General features: G+C 40.1%; 1 protein-coding gene across 2 annotated transcripts; it reads right to left on the reverse strand.

Annotated features, from left to right (window-relative positions):
* Nucleotides 1-14: 14 nt before the first annotated feature.
* LOC147302004 (NGFI-A-binding protein 1-like) lies at nt 15-23,560 on the reverse strand. Of its 2 annotated transcripts, XM_086283485.1 has the most exons (9): nt 23,397-23,558; nt 23,008-23,107; nt 14,167-14,969; nt 13,945-14,078; nt 13,620-13,671; nt 11,468-11,587; nt 8,654-8,825; nt 3,762-3,914; nt 15-3,538 (listed from the first exon to the last, which is right to left on the reverse strand). In XM_086283485.1, the coding sequence occupies exons 3-9, from the start codon at nt 14,965-14,967 to the stop codon at nt 3,462-3,464; spliced, it is 1,509 nt and encodes a 502-aa protein (XP_086139611.1). In that variant the 5' UTR covers nt 14,968-14,969; nt 23,008-23,107; nt 23,397-23,558; the 3' UTR covers nt 15-3,461. The 2 variants fall into 2 exon arrangements, with proteins under 2 accessions (XP_086139611.1, XP_086139610.1); XM_086283484.1 differs by having other exon boundaries at nt 23,008-23,560.
* Between the last annotated feature and the right edge of the window lie 320 nt (nt 23,561-23,880).

A 23,880-nucleotide genomic window follows, 5' to 3' on the forward strand; every position in this document is an offset into this window, starting at 1 on the left:
AACTCGCCACACAATAGAGTTCAAAAAAATAAAGTTTAATGTTTATGTGCTGTATAACAAATAAAATATATTAGTGTTTAAAAAACAGGTGCATAACTAGGTGAAGCCTAATCTATCACTTTACAATAAACAGTGAGGAGAAGGGTGATCAGTGAGACGGCAGCTCAGACATGCGACAGTCACGCCAACCAGGCCAGTGTTTGAGCCGATCGGGCTGGGAAAAAACAAAATAAAACAAAAAATTCCCAAGCGATATATATATGTATATATATATATAATTTTTTTTTTTACAAGCCCAAGTCTTTGCTAGTTAAAACAAAACCACCTCATGGAGTTTTTGTGAAAGGAGAATGATGTCTTTAAATACAAACATGGTGCTCTGTGCACTAAAAGCGAGACAACACAAACATTTCCCACCCTGATGACAGACATACAGTTACTGAGCACAAAAAAGATGAATCCATATAAATGCAAATAGACTTATTACTTACATAAATATTGCATTGGCCTGTCGTTACGCCGAGTGAGACTAAAACTATCTGTAGAGGGGGGCAGGGTAAGAGTCTGACCAAAAACTGTCTGGACGTCATCATCATCATCATCTCGGACCAAACAGACATATTTACACAATGTGGCGAACACGTAAAAACACAGCGAACACTTAATTGTTATGTATCTACCTCTAAACAGCAAAAACACATTTGAAATATGCACCGATGGCCATCACAGGTGGATTAAACACTGTTAAGAGCTAAGGCTAACAACATTATCATCATGTAAAGCATGTTTTTTATATACCACACAGGTTCACGTGGTTGTATTTTTTTTCCTCAGTGACACTTAAAAGATTTCTTTTTCTTTGTTTTTAAATGTTTTTGCTCTACATACATAAACATTGTATTGACACCAAAATCTACAGCAGAGTTACACTCGACAAAGGAAAAACCCTGGTTTGAGAGATTAGGCTAGCACTATTTGTTATCACGGTACTATTTACAGACCCAGGCTGCTGCTCCACGCACAGCAGCAGCAAACAGGAGTTTTCCTTCCCCCCCAGCTGCTGTTGAAATTAAAATAAAAAAACAAAACCTGCAAACCTGCAAGATTTTAATTCTGTCTTCAGAAAATTTTTCCTTAACCCATGGGGCTGCTGGGAGCTTGTTGGATCTGTTCTAAAAAACCTCACAGGCATCTTTTTATTCCTGAAATACTCCCTGTTTGCAGATGCGTGGTTTTGGTTCAACAGCAGTGTTTTGCTAAATTACAAAGTGAAATGAACCAATTAGCTCGGCCTCTGGCATGCCAGCCCAGCCATTCTGCCAAGACGGATGACAGAGGTCCCCTGGTGCTACTCCACAACAGCTCTTGTACATCCTCTTTTTAAATTACCTCCCATCCCATAAATATACACAAGACAAGAGCGAGGCAGGGAGGATTAATCCCACCTCGCCAGTTTCCCAATTTGAAGTGAACGATAAAAAAATGAAAAACACAATAAACAAATAGGAACTGCTACAGGGGCTGTATCTTAACTCAGTCTCCCTACAGTACTTACACCTTTGTTTCAAGTTACAGTATGCAGACACCTACGTTAGGATTGGGAGAGTGACGGAGGCTCAAAAGATGACACAAGCTAAACGCAGCTAAAATAAAAAAAATAAATACATTTTAAAAAAAAAACAACTTCTTGTTATTCTAAAAAGTTAAGCTTTGCTTCTAAAGTCATGAAAAAAAATCTACCTTTATCACTTTTATCTTAAAATGCTACTTTAACATATTTTACAATAAAAAAAAGTTATGTTTTCATGTTTGGTCATTTTTAGACTTTAGAAGGTTTATGGATGTCTTGTTAGCTTCTGTTTAGTATTACACTGATTTAGAGACACCCTGTATGTGTGTTGCTTTGAGCTAAATGCTAGTATTAGCAACTAAAGTGGTCACAGTGACATTAAGCCACCATCTTGCTAAAAAGCACTAAATACAAAAGCAGCTGAACGTGATGGGAAGGAGCTAAGTGTAATTTATGTCATGAACAACAAAAACGTTTGTCTCAAAATTTGTGCTACTTTATCTCCTTGTTATAGAGCTTTTTTTTTACTTTATTCAGACTGCAAATGTCAAGAGATAAAATCTCTTCAGCATGACCTGGGTCTAACCCAGGGCTTCATTCCAGGAGGATGTGCCTAAAACACTTTACCTAGAAGTCCAAGAGCTATCCAGGTCAAATGAACCAGCTCAATTCGCTCTTTTCGCTACTCTGAGCTCCCTCCAATTGATTGAGCTCCTTTGGCCCTCACCAGAACATAGGTGAGGGCAGGAACATAGATCTGCCGGCTGAATAGAAGCGTGGTGTTTCTTCTTTTTTTTCTTCTCTTGTTGCTAGTCAGACTTTCTAAAAACTAAACTGCAAATGTCAAAAAAATTAACTAGCTGTGTAGATGTGCCCCCTTATTCATCTTCTGGGGAGTATGAATGTCAAAATTTGATGCTAGTCCAGAGATATTGACCAAAGTAGGTAACTGACTGACTCACTGAAATTCCGATTCCTACATATACTGAATAAAATACTCAGACACGACACATAAAATATTTAGCTATTTATCCTGAGTTTTGGCACAGATGTCATCGCCTTTAAATATTACTTTTATAAAGCGTTAACAACAATGAGGTGAGATTAGCCCAAAATTAGCTTTTGAAAGTCTACTTAAATCCCTCATTTTAAGGAACCTCCAAATGGGGTGTGGCCCTGTTTGGAATAATCAAATTTCATGAGTTTTTATTTTCCAAATTCTGAACAGATTTGAGCTAGCAGCCTGAACAAGGCCTGAGATTCGTCCTCTGGGGACCACGAATGTCTTTTCCAATTCATTTAGACTATAGAAAGTTTTCAAAAACATGGTTGTTAAATATTTAATAAATAAATGCCAAATCTGATAACATTCTCTTTCAGATTTGGGAAATATAAAGTGTTATCAAGAAGCTAAACTTACAGCACCATGGCAAAAGTTTTCCAGAAATTAGCTTTTTCCCCCATCTTTGAATCTACGCGTGAGTTAAGATTCAGCCCCAGCATCACAGCCTGCACTCTGGCTGTCCAAAAAAAGCAGGAAAACCAACACCAAGGCAGAGGTAAAGAGGACACAAATGTCTGCAACAGATTACTCTTAAATTACAGGTACATCTAATGTGTACAACTAATCAACAGACAAAGACCAGAGAGCACTGAAGAACTTCTCAAAATGCTCTTTAGGTGCTTTGGCAGATACCTTTGAAAACAAAGAAACAAACATACTAAATCAAAGAAAAATAAATGCTATTCATGAGGCAACATTGGTTGTTAAGGCTCTACTGTGTCTGTGCTTGCTTAGTATCTATTGATGGATAGTAACTGCATACTGTCAAGTGTGAGTAGAATGAAGTGGGGGGGGGGGGGGGGGGGTCGAATGGTGAGGCGGGAGGCACTATGTGGAGTCTTCAGGCTCTGACTTGATGGTCTTCTTCTCTGCGTTCGTGGACGCCCGCTGTGACGTTCCATTTTCTGAAGGAAAAAGGAGAATGTCATCAGCAAAGAGCTTCATAATAACAAACAAGTCCTGCAGAGCGGTTACTGTAAAACACTTTTGTTGTATGTATCCTTCCATGAGCTTAAATCTTGTCCAAAGTGTCTTTGAGTAAGGCACAGCCTTTTAACTTCCTGCTCATTTGAAAAATCATTACATTTTTTGTATGAATATCATTTCAGGTTAGTCGCCATCACTAACCTATTGCTGGTGTTTTGGTCTCATCTGTGTTGCTGTTGTTGCTGTTGATGTGGTTGTGATGGCGCTTCAGTTCATTGGCTAGCTGCTTGCCCAGTGGGAGGTCGCCTTCCTGCATGTTCTGACTTACCACCCGCAAGTTTATTGGTCGTTCATCTGGAAAAAGTAAAAAATAAAGGCAAAAACAGTTAGCTTTCCCAATCAGTTTCTCAAAGAAAAGTGAGCTAAAGAACCTTTAAAGTACCTTAAACAGTTTTTTATAACTGCCCTCTTCGCCACTATTTTCACCAGGAATTTCAGGGAATAACAACCAATAGTGACATAAAAAATATTCAGTAAGCAACAGCCCAGTACAAAATGAAAATTTCACCTACTATCTCTGAGATTAAGCTAAAGTAAATCCACTGGGATAGAAGTCAACATCAGCCCAGATGTTTGATGTAACACCAGCTTTGTTTTACATGTTCAATATTCCCAGTGGCAACAAAATGAGTGTGTTTGTGTGTGTGTTAAGCTGCTGATCCCTCATGTTTGCCTTTTATTCCCCCTGAGAGACAAAAAAGAAACAAAGACGGAGGAGAAAAGGGTGGATGAGGGGAAGCTGTGACAGTATTTTCCACCACATTCGACTGCTCGTGCCCAATGCAGCTGTTATTTAGTTGTTTATATGCACATTAGCCTCCTGTCTTGGGATTGTTTTGCTGATATTTTATCATGTATAAGGTATGAATTTTACACACAATACAAAGAAATGTGACATTAGAGCCAGATGACTTTGTCATTTTTGTAGCTATTTGCTAATAGTGCAGCTTTCAATCACACAACATGTGCTGTACTAAAAGATATGGCCTTTCATATATTTCCTGCTTTCTAAAGTTTCCATGCACTTTTTCCAAAAAAGGAGATAGAGTTCTGTTTTTGGGATAAAATTATTCAATTAAGCTGAAATAGATATAAAGGTCCTTTTCTTTTCTTTGGAGGGTAGACGAGCTTTAATAAGAAGAAGGTAAGCGAGGCGTCGTAAAGATTTACTTCTGTCTGAGCCTGTTCAGCTGGACTTCATATGAAGTGTTTACACTGTCTGTGTAATCTCCGATGACTGTATAAAAAAGGCACTGCATAAACTTAGAGGACAGTGACACTGCAGCTTTTCACTTTCATTTTTAAGGCGGTGTCACACATAGTGTGTAAAATAATACATTTGCTGTTACAACTAACATATTCAGGTTTAAATAGTTTATCCAGAGACATTATAAACAGTGGTGTTTGATGTAATCACAGTACATTAGAGTAAACTGTAAGCTACCTGACAGGATCATTAAATGTTCATCATCATAAATCTCCATCTCTGCCTGTCTGATTGTCTTCCTCACTTCTCTGTATGTGTCATTTCTCTCTCTTTTTGTCATGTTTCTTAAAAAAAAGTAAGTCTGACATTTATTTCTTCAGCATGTTGAGGATGTCCGCCTCTCGGCCTGTGACGGCTGTACCCCCTGATCATGAGACCCCAAATTAAATAAGCTGTTAAGAAAATGAATGCATGTTTCCGAAAATGTTTCACAATAAAAGCTTTGTTAAGCAACCAAATGTACTTTATACACTATTTGTACAATGCTGAGTTTGTACAAACAGTGTAATGCAGTGACTCTAACAAAGTCATTTACTAAAATTAACTAATTGATTAATATAACATCACTGTTTGATTACCAAATAAATATGCAGTAGACTGAGGTTAATTATACCCTTATAATGAGGTCTGCTATTATAACATGACATGACATACAGACTTCCTAGTTTTGGTTATTTTAGCTCTGCTAGAAAAAGTATATTTCGCAGACCAGCAGCTGCTCCAAGTGTTGCTTTTAGCCTGACTTTGCAAGGATGCCATGTTTCATCTAACCTTCCAGAAAATCTGCAAAATATCTAAAAATATCCAGATGTTTTAGCTCAAACGGTCAGAAGCTGCAGTTATTTTCTTTCTTCTTTTCAAATTAGGTGAAACAGACTTGCCTTATTGGCCATACAAGTCTCTATTGCTCTTATGGAAATTTAAGGAGCTGGGTGCCATTAAATTATTGTGTAGGAAGATGATGAAATTAAAAGAGCTGCAGTCAAATCTCAAATGATGGAAAGCCAGGATGGACTCTGCATGTACCCCATGATTTAATCCTTAAGCCTCTACAGATAAATCAACTGTTTTATTGAAAGCCAACTTTTTAAAAACTATCTCAGCATCCACGCTGTTTAAAATTCCCAGCATTAACACTCAACATTTCTTATTGTTTTTCATTTTAAAAAATGCAAAAGAAGAGGTGCTTCTACTGAGCAGTTTGTTGTTAAATTTCAGGGTTTTATCCCAGTGGAATAAAACATAAAGGGGCAGAGAACGAGAGAATAAAAAGGAAACCTGCAGGAGAAGAAAAATGACAGAAGGGGGGAAGAAGAAGAAAATAAGAAAGGAGAGCAGAGAAGAAGAGGGGGAGGAGAGAGAGAGAGAAGTAAACAGCGAGAGAGAGATAGAGACGCCCCCCTCCAGGCAACTGGCTGGAGGTAAACAGGTGTGGGCGTGATAATTACAGGTGCATTGTGGGATTTGTGGGAACAGCGATATAATGAGCTGTCGGGAGTGGGTGAGGGAGGAAAAGGATAAAAATGAGATGAGATGAGGCCCGGAGGAGAAGTAAGATCCTGAATAATGATGCACCCCCCCCCCCCCCCCCCACCTCTCTGTTTGAGAAATCGGAGTGGGAGCAAATGGAGATGAAGAAAAAATACAAAATAAAAGGTGACAGCTGCCACGGCGGCCGGGTGTGGAAAATCAGCACCTATAGGTGTTGTTTCCATCCACGCATCCTGTGACATTTATGACATGAAGCATGTCTGCAAATTACTTGGTGCACTCCAAGAATGTCGGCCTCTATTCAGCTTAAAGACCAACAAAGAGCAAAGATTTGGCTCAAAAACAAAACCCCAGCTGGGTGTTTTCTCTTGACTGGACACAAGGGGCAGCAGTGAGTCACTAAAACAAAACAAAAACAAGAAAAGATGCTAATAATGCTTAGACAAGCCAAAAAAGGGATATGTTTTTCTAGACTCAAGCTTTTTGATCTCTGCTCATTAATCACAAAAAACTGACTGGGCGCCAGTTTAGCTCAGTGCGTTGAGCGGATGACCACATGCCATATGACTGAGAGCGGCCGGGTTCAACTCCTGAGATGTTTAACAAAAAAAACGGACTGATTTATATTATATATTTGGTGATGTGACCAGAAACTTTAAAAATATAAAAAGACGAGACGACAGAAACCCACTTAAACCATTTTTTTGAGTGTTGATTTTGCACAGTTTGTCCACCAGAGGTCCGGTGCAACTTAGGGTAAGCATGTGCTTGGATTGCAACAAACACAACAGCTGATCCATGCAAAGTCGATAAGAGCAAAAACCTGAATATCACATATTAAATCACTACACTGTTATCAGTTTTAAAAATCTGAAAATTAGCCAGGCAACTTTTGTTCAGTTGTGTTTCAAAACGAAAATATTAAAATTACCAAGGAAAGACGTGCTGGGTGCTTTCTTTTAACTGGACACAGGGGGCAACATTGAGCCAACTATAACAATCGCGCAGGAATCTAAAAAGACTCGAACACGCCACACAAATATGAGGTTTATGTTTTGCTGAAAACAGATGTGAGTGACTTAACATGTTATTAAACTATTAGTATATTATTAAATTATATTTTTTAGCTCATAGACAGAAAAAATGCCCAGCATAGTCTCCATTTATTGGAGATTATCATACACTAAACATATAAACTACCAAGGAAGCTACAAAGGAAAAAAGCAAGGAAAAAAAAACACTAGGTGTTTTCTCTTGATTAGACACAGGGGGCACCAGTGAGCCAGCCACAACCAACAAAAGATACTAAAAATACTTGAAAAAGCCAAACAAATATAGAGTTTTTAATTTACTGGAAATCAGTTCTGGGTGTTTTTATATTAAAGGTTTGTTTTTGGCTGGATCTTCTTTTAGTGGATGCAGCCATAGATTTAAAAAAAAAAGAACATTTCCAGTGAATGGCAAGGGGTAAAAACAATCAGGTCAAAGTTACTTACTCTGAGATTTACTCCTTTTGCTTCCAACTGTGATTAAGACCAACAACAACTAGCAAAAGGTGCTAAAAATACTGCAACAGAGTGGAGATTTATGCTTTTGCTGAAGCCGTCATGGGCAGTTTTGCATAAAAAAAGCTTTTCTTCCGCTAATATGTGACAGAAAAACAGATTTATGGTTTACTGGAAGCGGTTTGGGGCTCTTTTTTTTAATATTCCTGAGTTTCAGTTTGCTTTCAGAGTTGCATCTAACCTCATTATTCAGTCAGGATCGTCTTTCGCACGTCCTGGGAGATTTATTACTAGATAATAATATGCTTCAAGAGAAATGTTTGGTAAACTTCACAGAAACATTTAAATGCCAGAGTCCTTTAACTTTATGATCACACCTTAAACGTTGGATTGACTGGTTTGGAGTCAAAAGTATTTTCTCCTTGCACAAACCAAAGCGAGGCATCATAAAAATTTTAAAAGACTCCACCTTTTTAAATTCCTTTGTTGTGTAATTTTAATTGTGTTGTTATCGGCTGTACTGACAAGTATGACCTCTTACTGAGGAGGTGTGCCTGTTGCGACCAGAAATGTTTTGATAAGTTCAGGTTTCCGCTGATAAGCATCAAAGACGGCGGGATTTCATGAGGGCCGTGGGTGGTTTTTATCTTCATCCCTTTTTAAAATGTAGCCTCATTTCCATGTCACATTTGAATTCATTCCTTATGTTTTTGTAATAGTACATATCTAACAGTGGGGGTGAAACACGCCTCTGTTAACGGCCGCCCTACCTTGGCTGTCTCTGCTGGCGTCAACGGCTGCGTTTCCGTTGGTGTTCTGTGCATTGTTGAGGTACTTTAAGGCGGCGGGGGGGATCCTCCAGTCCAGAGCCTGGAGTCGTTCCTGGACAGCGGCATCCTGCAGGATCTCCATCTGCCTCGCCAGCAGACGCTCCAATTGCATCTGGTGGACACAAACAAAGAGCAGTCAGATATGAACTGTGGGTAAAAATATCTTCTGCAGTCTCTCGATCAGGGGTCTCCAACTCCAGTCCTCGAGAGCTACTGTTCTACTACTGTCCTTACTCCAACACAGTTGAATCAGATGGTGGAATTACCTCTTCAGCATGCCATCAAGTTTGGCAAAGGCCTGGTAACAAGCTATTCATGTGATTCAGGTGTGTTGGAACAAGGATGCATCTAAAAGCTGCAGGACAGTAGCAATCGAGGATTGAAGTTGGAGACCCCTGTGCTAGATGTTAGAAAATACAAGCTTTCATATGAAGATGTGACTTTCATCTGTGGACTCTCAGTAAGACTGTGATAAATGGATCTGCTGAGACATTATAGGTAGATAAAAAAGTGGATTCTGAGCTTTACTGGTCTTTAACAGGTAAAAATACAAACTAGTACGGTCCAGAGGTGCACGTAAAGACGACCTTGAACGTGAGAACAAAAAAATTTAAATCCAGTTCTTGGTTTAAAAATCTTCAAAGAAACTTTTAATCAAGTACCAACCACAATGTGGACTTTGTTCCAATGTTATAAAATAAACAAAAGAGGAATTCAATGCACCTTTAAGAAATAAAGGACATTTTAAGTGCAAATTACTTGTAACTGTTGGATTAGGATTACAAGTAATCTCTAAAACAAAAAAGAAACAGTGTTAAATCCAATAGATTTGGGCCTCATTCTTAAATTTTAGACCTTTCATAATTAAACATAATTAGCCTTTTTACATTTTAAAATATAATCAAAGTATCAGTTTAAGTTTAAATCTTCATTAAAGTAGGAGTTAACGCATAATGGCAGGAATTTTTCACTATAAATTTGACCTTCAGTTATTGCTAATACCAACTACAGAAATAATGACTCAAGTAAATACAGTGACACTCAGACCGTTGGGGAAAAGGTCATGGTCACACACACGGGCGTTTCCAGGATTTTCTCCAGGCACAAAAACCAGTCGGTGGAGGTGGGGAGGCTCCGTGGGAAATAAAAAACAAACCAGTTAAAACTATTTAGTCGTGGATAAACTTACTGCCTTCATAAATGTGCATCAGGAGACATCGCTGCCCTCTAACAATATAGCGGCTCGCCTGAAGCATGAGATTTAACGGCGAGCTAACCCAGTGTTTTAGTTTACTGAGTGGTAGAAGTTAAGAAAACATCTCACACATAGGGAGTCGCGAACGACAGGCAAAACGAACTCATTTATTCTTCTCAACTTAAAAAACCTTTTTTTTTTTTGTTGTTTCAAATTTGCTTTCATTGCACATTATTATGTGACTTGACATTTGTAATATTTTGTAAGGAGGACAACACAGATTTTCCTTAAAAAGAGAATCAACACCTACAATCGCTGTAACTTCCACACATGGTTGCTCTGGTATAATTATAGGTGGGCACCAAGGCCACCCCAGCTCCCCCTCTTTAGCTACACCTCTGCATATAATTGCTAAACAAGCTGTGAGAGCACGAAGAAGCATCTGAGGTTAAACCAGTTTTACCTTCATACACAGATTAATTGATACATATGAATAAATCCTTTAAAATCCACCGATTTTTGCTGAATTTTATTCTTTTTGATAAATGCAGTGTCTTAATTTCAAAGTTATTACCTTCTAGTTTCTGATATTGTACTTATTTAACATGCAGGTTAAGTAGAAAAGAGAGAAAACGCTTTCTGAGTTTTTTTTTTGCTTCATTTATAATAGATAATACCTAGAGGATGACTATGAAGCACGATGAAGATTTCTAGATCCTTTTTTAATCCTGTCATCCACCCGTGTGAGGGTTCAGACCTGTAAGGTAAACGGCATGTGCGATATATCTGAACTGCTTTGAGGTTTGACCTAAATCCGAGTGACCTGACTGAGGGTGAACTTTTGCCCCCTGCATCTGCCTCTTGGGTGCGTTAAACCAACCCGGGGAAAGAGCTTGAAAGCAGGAAAATGACCTCCTTAAATGAGCTTCAGCGAAGTGAAGTCTGACAAACAACAGCGCAGCGTGGTTGCTGTCAGTCGGCACATCTCTGTCACTTTAAATTACTGCAGGACACGTCCATGCACGGAGAGACAAGCAGCAGTTCAGAGAGGCCTGCCGTGCGAACACAACCGTGAAATCTCTTCTTCTCCTGAATGCTGTTTGTGGAAATCACATCAGCGTGACGGGTGTAACAAACACTGAGTGATCAGCTGGAGTACATATACGTTAGGCCACATGTGTTCACATAGGGAGCAGGCGCTGAAATGTTTTCTGGCTAATGAGTGATCATAAAGCTGTCCTCCTACACTCCGGCTCTAATTATGAACAGCAGCAGCAGCGGCGTGGAAACCAGTGAAGAGTCTAACTAGGACTGCCTCAAACATCTGGCGACATGGTGAGGAACGACAGTCGTTCCAATAAGACAACTCTGGGCGATCAACCTCAAAAGACATCCAAATGAGGAAAAGAAATACAAAGTGCTGACGTCTGCTCTTAGGAAACAGCCTTTTTGAATGATCACCACTGCAGTAGATTTAGCCACTTTTTTATAAACTCTTTAGGCTTCAAAATAACAGCTGCTTCTCTGGAATTGAGATGGCAAGTGTTTGTTATGGCTACCTGCAGATTTCGTCCAACGGTTTCCTCTCCTTTCGACTTGGCGCACGCCAGTTGCTCCCTCAGCATCTCCTGTCGCATGTGGATGGCCTGCAGCGCCTCCTGGATGTCGAAGAAGTTCTCCTGTTGGTGTGACAGACAAACACGTATACATGTTTTGGGTTTCCATTTTATTGTTTCTTTAAGATTCATTTGAAGGTTCTGGTTGGTTCTCAGAGCCAAGAAGAAATTGAGTTTCTCTCAGTAGTCAAGAAAATATGGTGTTTTAGTATGAAACTACAAATCTCAACCCTGCAACTGACAGCTAACATCTTGGTGAAGTGTCAGTCACACAGGTAAAGTATAATGAGGTCAGTGTATGTGCAGGTAATCCCCATGAGCCGAACTCTTTAAAAGCTGCTCCAAACACACAAACAGTTTTTTCTACTCATGGGTTTTTATGATGTCAGTAAGAGGGAATTCCTTATATGCTCCACCCACCTGCTTTTTAAATCTTCTGTTTGGGAGTGGTAGCCAATCAAAAGAAAGTTGGCTTGAAGGGGGAGGAGCTAAATCAACGAGGCTCAGTATGATATAAAGATGGATTATTTTAAACTGTGATTCATGCAAAGCTACCTTAGGGGAATATTTTCAAAGCACGAAGGTGTTTTTTTGAACTGACATCCAATTTGTGGCTGATATTTTTTAAATAACATTTAATGGTTAGTTTTATGTTTCACCCTTCACTGAGCACATGAAACTGTATACAGCAGAGCAACAGAGCAGCAGGTCAAAGACAAATTTATAAGAATTTTTAGAGGTTAAATTTGCACAAAATACACTGACGCTGTTCAAGGCTTGTTCTGGTTTTAAAAATGATAATATTAATGAAAACTCCAGGCAATATAGAGAACATTTTAATAGAAAAGAACAATTAAACAATTAAAATAAGAAATATCATTTCTGGAGGCAGATTTTATTAAAATGAATAAAGTCGCTAAGAAGCGTTTTACTCTGTTATTAATTAGTTTGAACTTATTTTGTCAACATATAAATAATTGCAACTATTTTCTTTCACGTTACAATTTAAAAACTAATTAATAACACACTAATAAAGCTTATTTATTTAAAAGAAGAACTAGTATTGCTGCTATTTCTTGCTACTTATTTTGGTTATTGGGTTTATCAAAGCTTACACAATACAAATTCCTTTGATTTGTTTATTAACAGACTCGGGGGAATTTTTTCTCACTGTGGATTTCTGCAGAAATTCCCCCATCTTTAAGAGCTCAGAGTAGTTTTTGTGAGCAGGTGTCGGCTTATCTGCAGCTCTGAGGTCCCAGCCGAGTGTGCGTCCGCCACATGTTTTCGATCAGAGGTCTACACGCTGAGAGGAGCTATTCAAAGACAACTCTCTCAGTCAACTGTGTCAGGAGAGGAGCACTGAGAGTCCTTTGTACTCTATTCAATGGTGATGCTGATTCGCCCTTAATGTTCCTGAAAAAGTCTTGCAGAGGAGCTCCAGCTGGCCACATCTTTACATTTCACACATTGTAAATACTGAAAATTAGCCAGCAAGGCAGTTCCGGTCATCATGTTTTCAAATAAACTGGTGAATTTAATGAATAGGAAACATTTCGTAGGGATTACTTTCTCATTTTAAAATGACTGTTTGGTAGAAGACAACCCCTGAGGGGTCCAGAAACTGTTCAGAAGCTATTCAGGTTGCAATCAGTTAGGACAAAACAAGTTAAAACCTTTTATTCCAACAAAAAAAATAGATCTTTCCTGAATTTCTCATTGCCTCTTCCTGTTAAAGGGTGGTTCTTCCTCCCCACAGTCGCCAAGTGCTACTAATATTGGATTATGTGATAGCTGAGGTTCTTTCTGGTTCTTCTGTAATATTTTAGGGTGTTTAAATTACAGTATGAAGCACCTTTTAAATATTAAAATCATGTCAGATAGTGATTTTTGGATATCAGTAAATTTTAAAATCGAACAAGGAAAACTAATGAACACCATGGAGAGTCTGAGAAGCTTTTTTAGCTTGGAGGAACACTCCAGAGTTAGGACAGTCTCTTGATAGTTTAAAGGAAATAGAGACATCTCAGTAAAGCCCAAAAATATTTGACAAATGTTGAAATCAAGACGCAAATTGAAAAAAATCTGACCATACCTCTGTTTTAATTCTTTTAGGTGACGGCTCGTCTCGGTCTCCACAGCGAGACCTGCAGAGAAAAGTCATAATGCACACATGTCAGTTCCATTGCAACCACTGACATCCAGTTTTTATGCCGAGAATTCGCTGAGCTGACAATTTACCTGGGGAAAGCTTTTTAAAAATGAAAGCATCACAAACGCTAAGAAATGTGAACACGTGATTCATGATGGGCTTAGACAGATGGTCACATGTGTAGTCCAAACACTGTCGGCTCATTTTAGCTTTAAAACCAAACAACTTAAATCTGAAGTCGGCTTCAGTAAGGAAAAGGGGCTCTTACTTGCTGGTGCGGTAGGTGTATTTGTAGGTGACCTCCCTGGAAATCTGCCGGGCGAGTCCGAACAGCTCGTCGCGGCGTGTCAACAGAGCCATGTCCCTCATGCAGAGCTGTGCCGCCGCTTCGTTCACCGTCAGCTGTGGGACACACATGTACAGATAAATCAGGTTACACAGGAAGACCCCCACAGGACAACATTAACCAGAAAAATATGCATTCACCCACTTCGTGAAGCGTCAGGTGCTTGCCGTCCCTCCTCTTGGAGTCAAAGCGTCCATAGATGGCGCTGTACTTCCGGATCTCCTCCTCCCTTCGCGGATCATCATCGCTCATTTCAAAGATGTGTCCGATCATCTTTCCTAGCTTCTTGTTGTTCTTCAGCTGCTCTTTTACCTCAGCCAGGTCCGCCTTTGGGAGGCCAGGCGCCATTCTGTCCACACACTCCATGACCGACTGGACAGCGGCTGCGTCCAGAGCTTCTAAAGCCTCTCTGGGCGAAGATGGGGAGCCGAGGTCTGACGGAGACAGGCTGTGCTCGCTATCATTGCTGTGGCCCGACCAGAACCTCACCTCGCTGCTGCCCTGCAGTGGTGATCCGGCCGACACTTTGTCCCTTGCCACGTCCAGCTTCCCCGGGTCAGAGCAGGCGGCGGCGATGGCTTTGGGCATCTTGACGCTGGCGGTACTGGCGCGGTCCTGAGCGCTGAGCAGCGTGGGTGAGCCCTCGGGCAGTTTGTACACGGGGATGCTGCACACGGGCAGCGAGGTGAGGGGCTGGTTAAAGATGGCGGGGTTGGTGACCCAGTCTCGCAGTGCCTTCTGCAGGCGGCGCACGTGCAGCGGCTTGCTGGCCATGCCGACGAGGGCCATGATCTCCAAGAACTCCTCCTCGCCGGCCTCGCAGAGCTGCTGCACGTCGTCACCGCCCTGCTGGATGAAGGCCTCGTAGTAGTAGAGCAAGTTTGCCCGCTGCAGGATCCTGTAGAGCTGCAGCTCACCCAGGGTTCTCGGCAACACCGCTGCCATACCTAAGAGACGACAAACAGAAGGCCAAAGGTCACTCAGGCACTAAGCTAAGCTAACAAACAGTCACACATGAGATATTGATCTGAAAAAAAAAAATACCACGATTGGATGAACAGTTATTATAACCTATTAATATAGTGGGAAGATGAATGTGTGGAGGGCCAAAAGTGCCAAATCTACCCCCCCACCTCCAAATTGAAGGTGCCACATAAATATTGCAAAACTAATAACGATTGAGGCATTGATCCAAATAATAATAAATAAATATCAGCAATTAAATATGTTATTTGTGATGATTTTTATACTGTATTATTTACATATTATTACTAATTGGTTCAGTTGTACGGAGGACTGACACTGTCAAAATTAAAAAGAAATAAATAAAAAGAAATAAATAAAAAACAATAGAAAAACAAATAGTGAAAAATAATATATAAACAGAGGGATTAATACAAATTAATATTTTCTTTCTTTTTTGTTTCTGGTGAAATTTAGTTATAAAAGTGCCACCATTTAGATTATACTCTGTAAAATGTGTGGGTATAATAAGCTAAAGCTACACCCTGCAATTTTACAGTCAATAATTTGTGTTTTTTCTGCTTTATTTGTTTGTTTAATTTTTTAAAAGCATTCTCTAATTGTTGTTGAAAACTGTAAATAACCACTGAAATACAATCCCCCCATTTATTTTTACTTTTGGCAATTTTAGACAATCTTCCTTAATCTTAATCTTCCATAAGATAACAATAACAGATTGTGGTAGTTCTCTAAGATCGAGTCGTTGAAATGCTTCAGATGTAGAAATGTCAAATCAGTCACGTTCTGACTGAAATCCTCCTGCTGAGTGCCAAATGGTGAGAAACACCAATTTGCCCTTTAAGGAGAAAACAGAAAGGGGGAAAAAATGATGCGCTCACATGACACTAACTCAGTGCTTTGTTAAGATCATCAGCAGTCAATCTCAACAAAGCAGGAACATGTGAATTTCTCTCAATGAGCAGACACTAAAACTGAAAAGAGAGCATGAGGACTTTTGACCTTGGAGACAAAAAACGGAAGTCAAGTTTTTCACTTGAATCTTCACAGCTGAAGAATGTGAAGATGAAAAAAAGAAATGTAAAAATAAATATGCAGTTTTTACTGTTTTCACTGGAGGCTCCATTGCTCATCTGAATTAGCTGCTGTGAGCCGACATGGAGACACATTTCTAAGAACAATGCACAGGAATTATATTTGGACTGCACTTGTTATCCTTGGCATGTGCAGGGTTCCTGTTTATCAGGAGTCCACAGGTGCGTGGATAGGTGAAATCTGCCTCCACTTTTCCGCCAGAAACCACAAACAGCTTTCGCTTTGCCCTGCTTTAACTAACCTACGTCGATCCAAGTGTCTCAAATAAAGAAGTAAACGTTAAAACCAAAGAAAAGGGCTGAAATGAAGTGAAATAATAATTATGAACAACAGTAGTCCAGTAAAACTACTAAAACCTACAACTGAAATTTACTTACTAAACATCCAAAACACAATCAAAAAACAAGGTAAAATCATAATTAACAGCAGATGCGGGTGCGGGCAGCTCATTTAGTGTTTTTTTTTTCCAAATATCCTTGAGCTTCTGTGCCATATTTTGCTTGAATGAACATTATTATTGGTTTTAGTTGATAGCACTGCATCAACCCAATCCTGGCTTCTCTATATTCGATCCCTGTGTGGTTTACAATTAAAATTCAGGGAGACATCACACTGAAATATTGGCTGTTTTCAGCCTCTGATCCTCCGGTGAGTCCTTCTCCTGCTCCAAAGTGGAGACTTGAATCTACAGACCAATGCACGAGCAGATAACTCTTGTATGTAGCATTCATACAACACATGTAGATAGATGGAAATCTTTACTGGAACACGTGTAAGATTTAACTCCAGTGCGTGGAGGAAATTTGAACTTGATCAAATGAGTGTGGAGAAAACACGGTGCACATGTTGGTGATCATACCTGGATATGGTCTAGCATACTAATAAATCAGACACATCACAGGTAGGTTGCTACAACCTGCCCATCCAGCATACAATATCTGCACTGAGAAGGTACAAGAAATATATACGTTGCAACAAAGTACTTATTGCATTGCATTATTTATTGCAATTACAATCCTGTCAACAATTACAATCCTGTCATGCCCTTTGCTTTCTTGTGTATACACATATATACACACAACAGTGGTTTGTTTTCTCCGTCTGAAAGCTATAAATCACATGGATATAGCTTTAAAAACTGGGAAAACAGGAATTGTGCACACAACTGTGTAAGTGTTATAACACATTTTTACAGGGCTGTTTAAGTGACGTTTTTTTTTTACTGTCAGTTTACTGTCTTTTTAATTTTACTGTTATTTTAATCTTTTATTGTTATTTATTACAGACATTTTAAGTTCTTGTTTTGTAGTTTTTATTTAAAAAAAACCAACTTTTTCTTAACTTTAGTTGTTTTTTCTATTCTAATTTGCCCTCTGAGCTCGCCTGCCAAAGCACTTTGCAAACTCTGTTCTCAAACTTGTTATTACAGTAATAAAATGTACAAAAAATGTCATTTTTAAATTGCTGCTTTAGCTCTAAATGTGGGTCTACAAACATCTGTGAATCCCTGTGAATAAACGTCTTCTGCGGGCCCACTCGCCGTCCTTTGAGGACGACGCTCGCTTGGCCTTTAATTTTAAAGAAATGATTGAATCTCGTCACTTGCCATCTCAAACTCAGAGAAAACAGGAGAGAAGCTCAGAAACTGGCTTGTTTTTCGACTCTCCCTGTGTGCATGTGAGGCTCTGCGGAGGCCTACAGCTAACAGAGGAGTGGCAGTCAGCGAGCCTGGGTTACTGGGAGGACCACATGCCTCTCTCCACCCCTGCAGGATGTGTAGGTGGTGGGCTCGCCTCGCCCAGAATAGGCTCTGAGAGCCTCAGCCCAGGGAGCCAGGCAGGCAGGCGTCGAGTGAGCAGGGAGAAAGACAAAAGCTGCCTAAGACAGAAAACTGAAACCATCCTCTTTAAAATACGTGGATTTATTCAGTCTACACAGATATCAGAGATCACTGGCACTCAAGGTGACCTCCAGAAGAGCTCCTCTAACTCAGTTTCCTTCTATAAAAACGAGTTTTAGGCAAACAACCCAATAAATGGAAAAAAATAATAATTTTTTTAAAAACGGAATCAGACAACTTTTGAAACTTCCACTCCACGTTCTTATCTTAAACTCACAAATTCTGTTTAGAATAACAACTTTTGTAGCATCTACACAAATGACCAACTGAATAATAACAGTGTCCCTCAGCAAACCTGTAAACATGTCTAGACTAGAGGAAAGATGCCTCCTTTTTTTTCTTGTTTCTTCCAGCTGCAAACAGGTCAACGTGCTTTCTGATTGTAGAAATCTCTCCATTTAACCAAAAAATAAAAATAGTCTTTCCTGGAGTGACGGTTGGAAAAGGAGGAACGATTACAGGCGGTAATAACAGGTAATTTAAGTTCACAGGTCTGCATCACATTCACTATAAAACTTTTAAAAAATGTGGATATAACGTGTGATGTGAAACTCGAGAAAGGCTTGTTGTTTCCTGAGCACAACTTCTCAGTGCGCTCGCTTTCCATTTATGTCACCTCAAGAGTTTACGTTAGCCTTTCCTTACAACTACGGCGGCTTTAACAGAAAGTAATGACGCGGCAAAAAACAATCACTGTGTCAAAGCAAGAGTAAAATTTCACATGAAAACGTGACTGTTTCCAGTCTTTCAATGACAAAAGGTTTGTTTATTTAAGCTCAATGTGAACAAAATGTGACAAAAACTGAAACTAAATGAAGCTCGAGTTCACAAAGAACTCTTGAGCTTTTGTTTTAGCGCTTACACAAGCTTCTTATCTTATGAAAACAGCAAAAATGACTGATCTTAATGATTTGGTTCATTTATGATTCAAAACATCCTGATTTGGCAGCTTGCACACAACATTTGATTTAATTCTTGGAATAAGGATGTTTTTTTCTTTCTTGAAATGTTATTATTTAGTACTCTGAGAAAAGGTGCAATAAAAACCTGAGATTTTTAGAGTAATTTGGCTCATTCAACTCTGAACCTGCAGACGCTTCAGAGCTTTTGCTCGTCTGTGTGTGAATCTGTAGGCGAGGGATTTTTGCTTCTGGAAGTTTTCTGGTTTCCGCCTGTATTCTGAGTTCTATTAAAACTGGATTTGGCTGCAAACAGGTGAACAGTCTGTGAGCACAAACTCAGTCTCAAAATCATCCTACTATCAGGTTATTATTAGCTTCTTTAAAAAGCCTTAATAGATTGGGAATCCTAGCCCGGATCTTGAATAGAAACCCTGAAAAAACTGCCCGCTGCTCCCAGAAACAAGTTGGCAGACTGTCCGATGGGCACTACTTAAAAAAAACAAACAAAAGAGTTTGGTTTTACACATTACTTTCCATTTTTATCTTGTAACATCTACCAGGTCACCCAGGTCACCCATCTAGGGATAGTGTTCAGTGAGCCTTCACCTCTTTTATGAAATATTTGCCTTTCTGGAAAACAGAAAATCCTCTTTGACTGAAAGGTAACAACATCCAATTTCTTTACCCAAAACAAAACCCAACCTTAATCGTAGACTAGTCTCTGAAGTTATTCATTCCCAGTTGCTGATTTTGTGTCTTCTTTTATCTCTTATTTGGAAATGTGCCATCGGTTAACTAGCCTAAACTAGCTTACATCCTGATCCTGAACACAAAGCCGAAAACCAGCCCAAAGAGCACTTTAGTGATTCTACGAATGAAGGAGGTACAAGCAGAAAAGGGCGGCTACGATGCTGCGTGCCGTACTTTTGAAAATACAGCTCTGGCTGCTTGGTTCGGGAGTTCGTCTAGGGAAAACGGCATGCTCGACACCTTTTTTTCTATCTGCCTCTCATGCAGATAACTGAGGAACTTACCATAACTGTTTGATTAGTAACTGTAATGTGGTTACAGTTGTGTAGCACTGCCCACTTGGCCTAAAGCAAAGTTTTCTGAGGAGCAAATTCTCACCATGTGACTGTGACCAACCAATCAGGCATTAGGCCAGAAGAAGCACTGTAGCAACATCCCGCTGTCCGCATGTGATTTGCTGATACATGTACCAGTTTATTCATGTGTTTTTTAGTAAATGTCGGCCTCTCTGTTCTGTTCAAGATTTTTTCAAATTGATTAACCTGAAACCATGCAGCAACTCATTAATGATGACCCTCCAGTTGCAAATGGATAATCTCAGACATGCTCTAGGCTATGAACTGGGAATTTACCAATTTGACCCTTGTCCTACATCTATCTGTGCTTATATTAGCCTAACCATACCTCTGTAGCCACCCACCAGGTAGAACAAAAAAACCCTAACCCTGAAAACATTGCTGGTGTTTAGCTTTCTGTGTTTGTTTGCATGCAACGACGTTAAACTCGAATGTACGCCCGGTTAAAAAAGCCACACTGCTCATTTAACTCTGAATGTTCCAGTGTTTGTTAATTTCAGTTCAAGTCAATTTTAAAGCCAAATCACACCATTGTATTGTAAAGACCCTACAATAACGGAGAGAAACTCCAAGAATCGGACAACTCCCTATGAGCAAGCACTTGGCGACAGTGGGGAGGAAAAACTCCCTTTTAACAATAATAATAATAATAATGGATTGGATTTATATAGCGCTTTTCAAGGCACCCAAAGCGCTTTACAATACCACTATTCATTCACTCTCACATTCACACACTGGTGGAGGCAGCTACAGTTGTAGCCACAGCTGCCCTGGGGCAGACTGACAGAAGCGAGGCTGCCATATCGCGCCATCGGCCCCTCTGGCCAACACCAGTAGGCAAGTAGGGTAAAGTGTCTTGCCCAGGGACACAACGACCAGGACAGAGAGCCCAGGGATCGAACCGGCGACCTTCCGGTTACAGATGCGATTCCCAACCCAGGGAGAAACCTAAGGGATTCCTCCTGAAGGAGCGTTTTTACCCAGAAATGGCTAGCAACATCAGATTTATTAGGGGCTGTCTCGAGTTTTCAGGGCTTTACTAAATAAACGTTGTCCAGGCTTGCATTATTTTTGCAACACGCCACACTCATTTGTTCCCATGGGTTCCCCCCTTTTTTGCATTTAAAATAATTTACTTCACAAGCATATAGGCTGAGCTGCTCTCATGTGTTGAGGTCATTTTGTTGAGTAAAGGTCATGGGCTCACTTACTTCTGAAAATAGCCTCTATTTGCATGTCTACGTATTTCTGATATGATCATTATGTTTCTGGGATAGAATGAACCCACATTTTGAGCCTTTAGAATTGACCCCATTAACCCCCACATACACATGCTTTTTTTCTCTAAATGTTGGTTTAGGAAATGGAATATTTGAGGATAAACTCATTATTGTTATTATTTTTCAGGTCCACTGTTAAGCATGTTGCACACCCCACATAACTAACATATAAATTAAGTTTCATTTTCTGATGAACACGAACGCCTCTCCTATCATTTTAGCATTAATGATAAAACCACTCATCCTCCTTCAGATGCTCAGGAGGCACTCGCCAACCTAAGATGGGTATTTACCACCATCTTAGCCCCACAGATGCTTTATTGTTAGACTGATAGGTTGGAAAAAGTGGCAAAAAACAAATAAAATTGACTGTGAAAAGACCCAACCCTGCTAGATCATCATATACTCAGGTGTTTTACTCATCTGTTCCTTGGCATTAAGCTGCTGTGACTTAAATGCAGCAAAAGCTGTAAAAGTTGAACAGTATAGGATGATTTCTTTGGGGTTTTCTCGGTGATGTAAGATAGTAAAATGAATACGAAGCGTGCCTCCTTTCAGAAAAAAGAGAATAACCACCAGATGAACTAACAATGAAATGATTAGAGGAGTTTTCTTGTTCAATAAGTGTTTTCAGCAGCAGAAGGTTATCTGTCCCTCTACACTGCTGTGTGCCTACAAATAGAAACACTGAATTCATTCACTCCGCTTCAGTTCCACTTGTTGTCAATTCTTTCAACCATCTGCACAAACACTCCCAGCCATCTTACTCTAGTTTCATCACAGCAGGCGTGTGTGTGTGTGCGTCTGTGTGCGCGAGGATGATGAATGCGTGTGTGTGAATGGCAGAATCTTAAGTGAAGTCCTGCTCCACAAAAGCGAGTTTTGCCAGTTGGATCTTTTCACCTGGAGAAACGAGGCGTGCGCTGCCACAATGGCACACACACACAAAACACATGTACACGCATTCATGATGAGTGGATTTCCAGGTGAAGTGCCACGCAGAAGCAGCAGTCCTCCCTCAGCGAGCTGAGAAATCCTTTGATTTCACTGTGATTCAGGAGGAAATTCCCAGAACTACTGTTTGATATCATCACCCGAGCGGCCTGGAAACCATCAGCTCATCTGCCAGACTGTCTGGGATGTTACTCCAACCCTTTGTGAAAAAAGAGCCACTCAAACCCGGCATTCGCTCCAGTGATGAAGCAGCTAAAAACGGCACAAAATGACGCACAATACATCGGAGATCCTCTCGCTCTTTCCTCAAATATTCCTGTAGCAACTTGTCCGTTGACACTCTCGTGACACTCTCCGCAAACCAACCCACCCTGCATAGGATGCTAGAAATTTGGATATAAATGTTTATTTAGAGGCATTCCCATCCCGTTTTTAAAAAAATAAATAAACGGTTTCTAATGGACTAGCGCTTTGGTTTGTGTTTACCTCCCGCTCATGTGGATATTATTATCCCTACAGTGCAATAACACAGGCGGATAGTTTTGCTACAGCGCGTAAAAATGACTTTAGAGCTGTTTTTACGTCCCCTCATAGAATTTTTAAGCTGACTTTAAAGCACATGCAGTAATGTCTGCAAGCATTTCCAAGAAAATAAAAAATAAAAATCATAAAATGTGTCTTTGCAAAACATTTCCAATCACCATTATTATTATTATTATTAGCAGCAGCAGGTTACATGCACGGTCACCGTCTTTAATTGAGCCTACCTGGTGAGTTTTTGCCCCCCTCTGGTCCGCCCTGGTCCGGTTCCTCGTCTTCCCTTTTCTCCTTCTCCTCCTCCTTCTTCTTCTTTTCACACTACCACTCCTGAGTGTCAATTTGCGCACAAAGAAACCCGCAAAGGAGAGGTCCCGCAGCAGCAGCGAAGTGCGTAAAATTCAAAAGAGAGGAAAAAAAATCTAAATTCAAAAGACGAATAAGACAAGAATTATCTCCAAGGCGCACACAGACAAAAAGAAGCGCGCCTGCTTGTGTTTGCGTGCTCAGACCGAGCCACTCTCCTCTCCTCTCTGTTTCTGGAAACTTTTCTCTCTCGACTGCCGTTAAGAGAAAGGAGGGGAAAAAACCGCAGAATATGAGTAAAAAAGCCGCTGACCTTCGTGCGTCTTTCGGTGCGTCTTCTTCCTCCTCCAAAGTGTGTGTGAGTGAGTGTGTGTGAGTGTGTGTGTATGTGCGAGGATGATGAATGCGTGTGTGTGTGTGTGAGTGTATGTGAGTGAGTGTTTGAGTCCTCTCCCAGCGTCTCTCCACTCCCCCTTCCGCACCGTCAAGTCAGACGTGGTAGTGCGATCCTGCGCTTCCGCCTGCGTTTACGCAAAAAAAAAAAAAAAAAAATTAAAACACAAGGTACTGGGTGAAGGTGCGGGCGCACTTCTGAATGGAGGAAAAGTGGGCGGGAAAAGAAAAGAAAGAAAGAACACGTTTAAATAAGAGCTGCAAAAATGTTGGATGTTTTATGATTAATGGCTCTGTGAGTTATAAACGATGACAGGAGAAGCTGTTGTGAGCCCTAAAAAAGAAAGAAGAAGAAGAAGAAGAAGCACTAACGTGTTCTCTTCAGATTGGTTCATTTACAGCAT

The sequence above is a fragment of the Aulonocara sp. 'chitande type north' Nkhata Bay genome, linkage group LG23 (genome assembly GCF_057382095.1).
Source record: "Aulonocara sp. 'chitande type north' Nkhata Bay isolate Kocher_YH1m ecotype deep benthic linkage group LG23, A_spYH_male_GT1.1, whole genome shotgun sequence".
Taxonomy (NCBI): domain Eukaryota; kingdom Metazoa; phylum Chordata; class Actinopteri; order Cichliformes; family Cichlidae; genus Aulonocara; species Aulonocara sp. 'chitande type north' Nkhata Bay.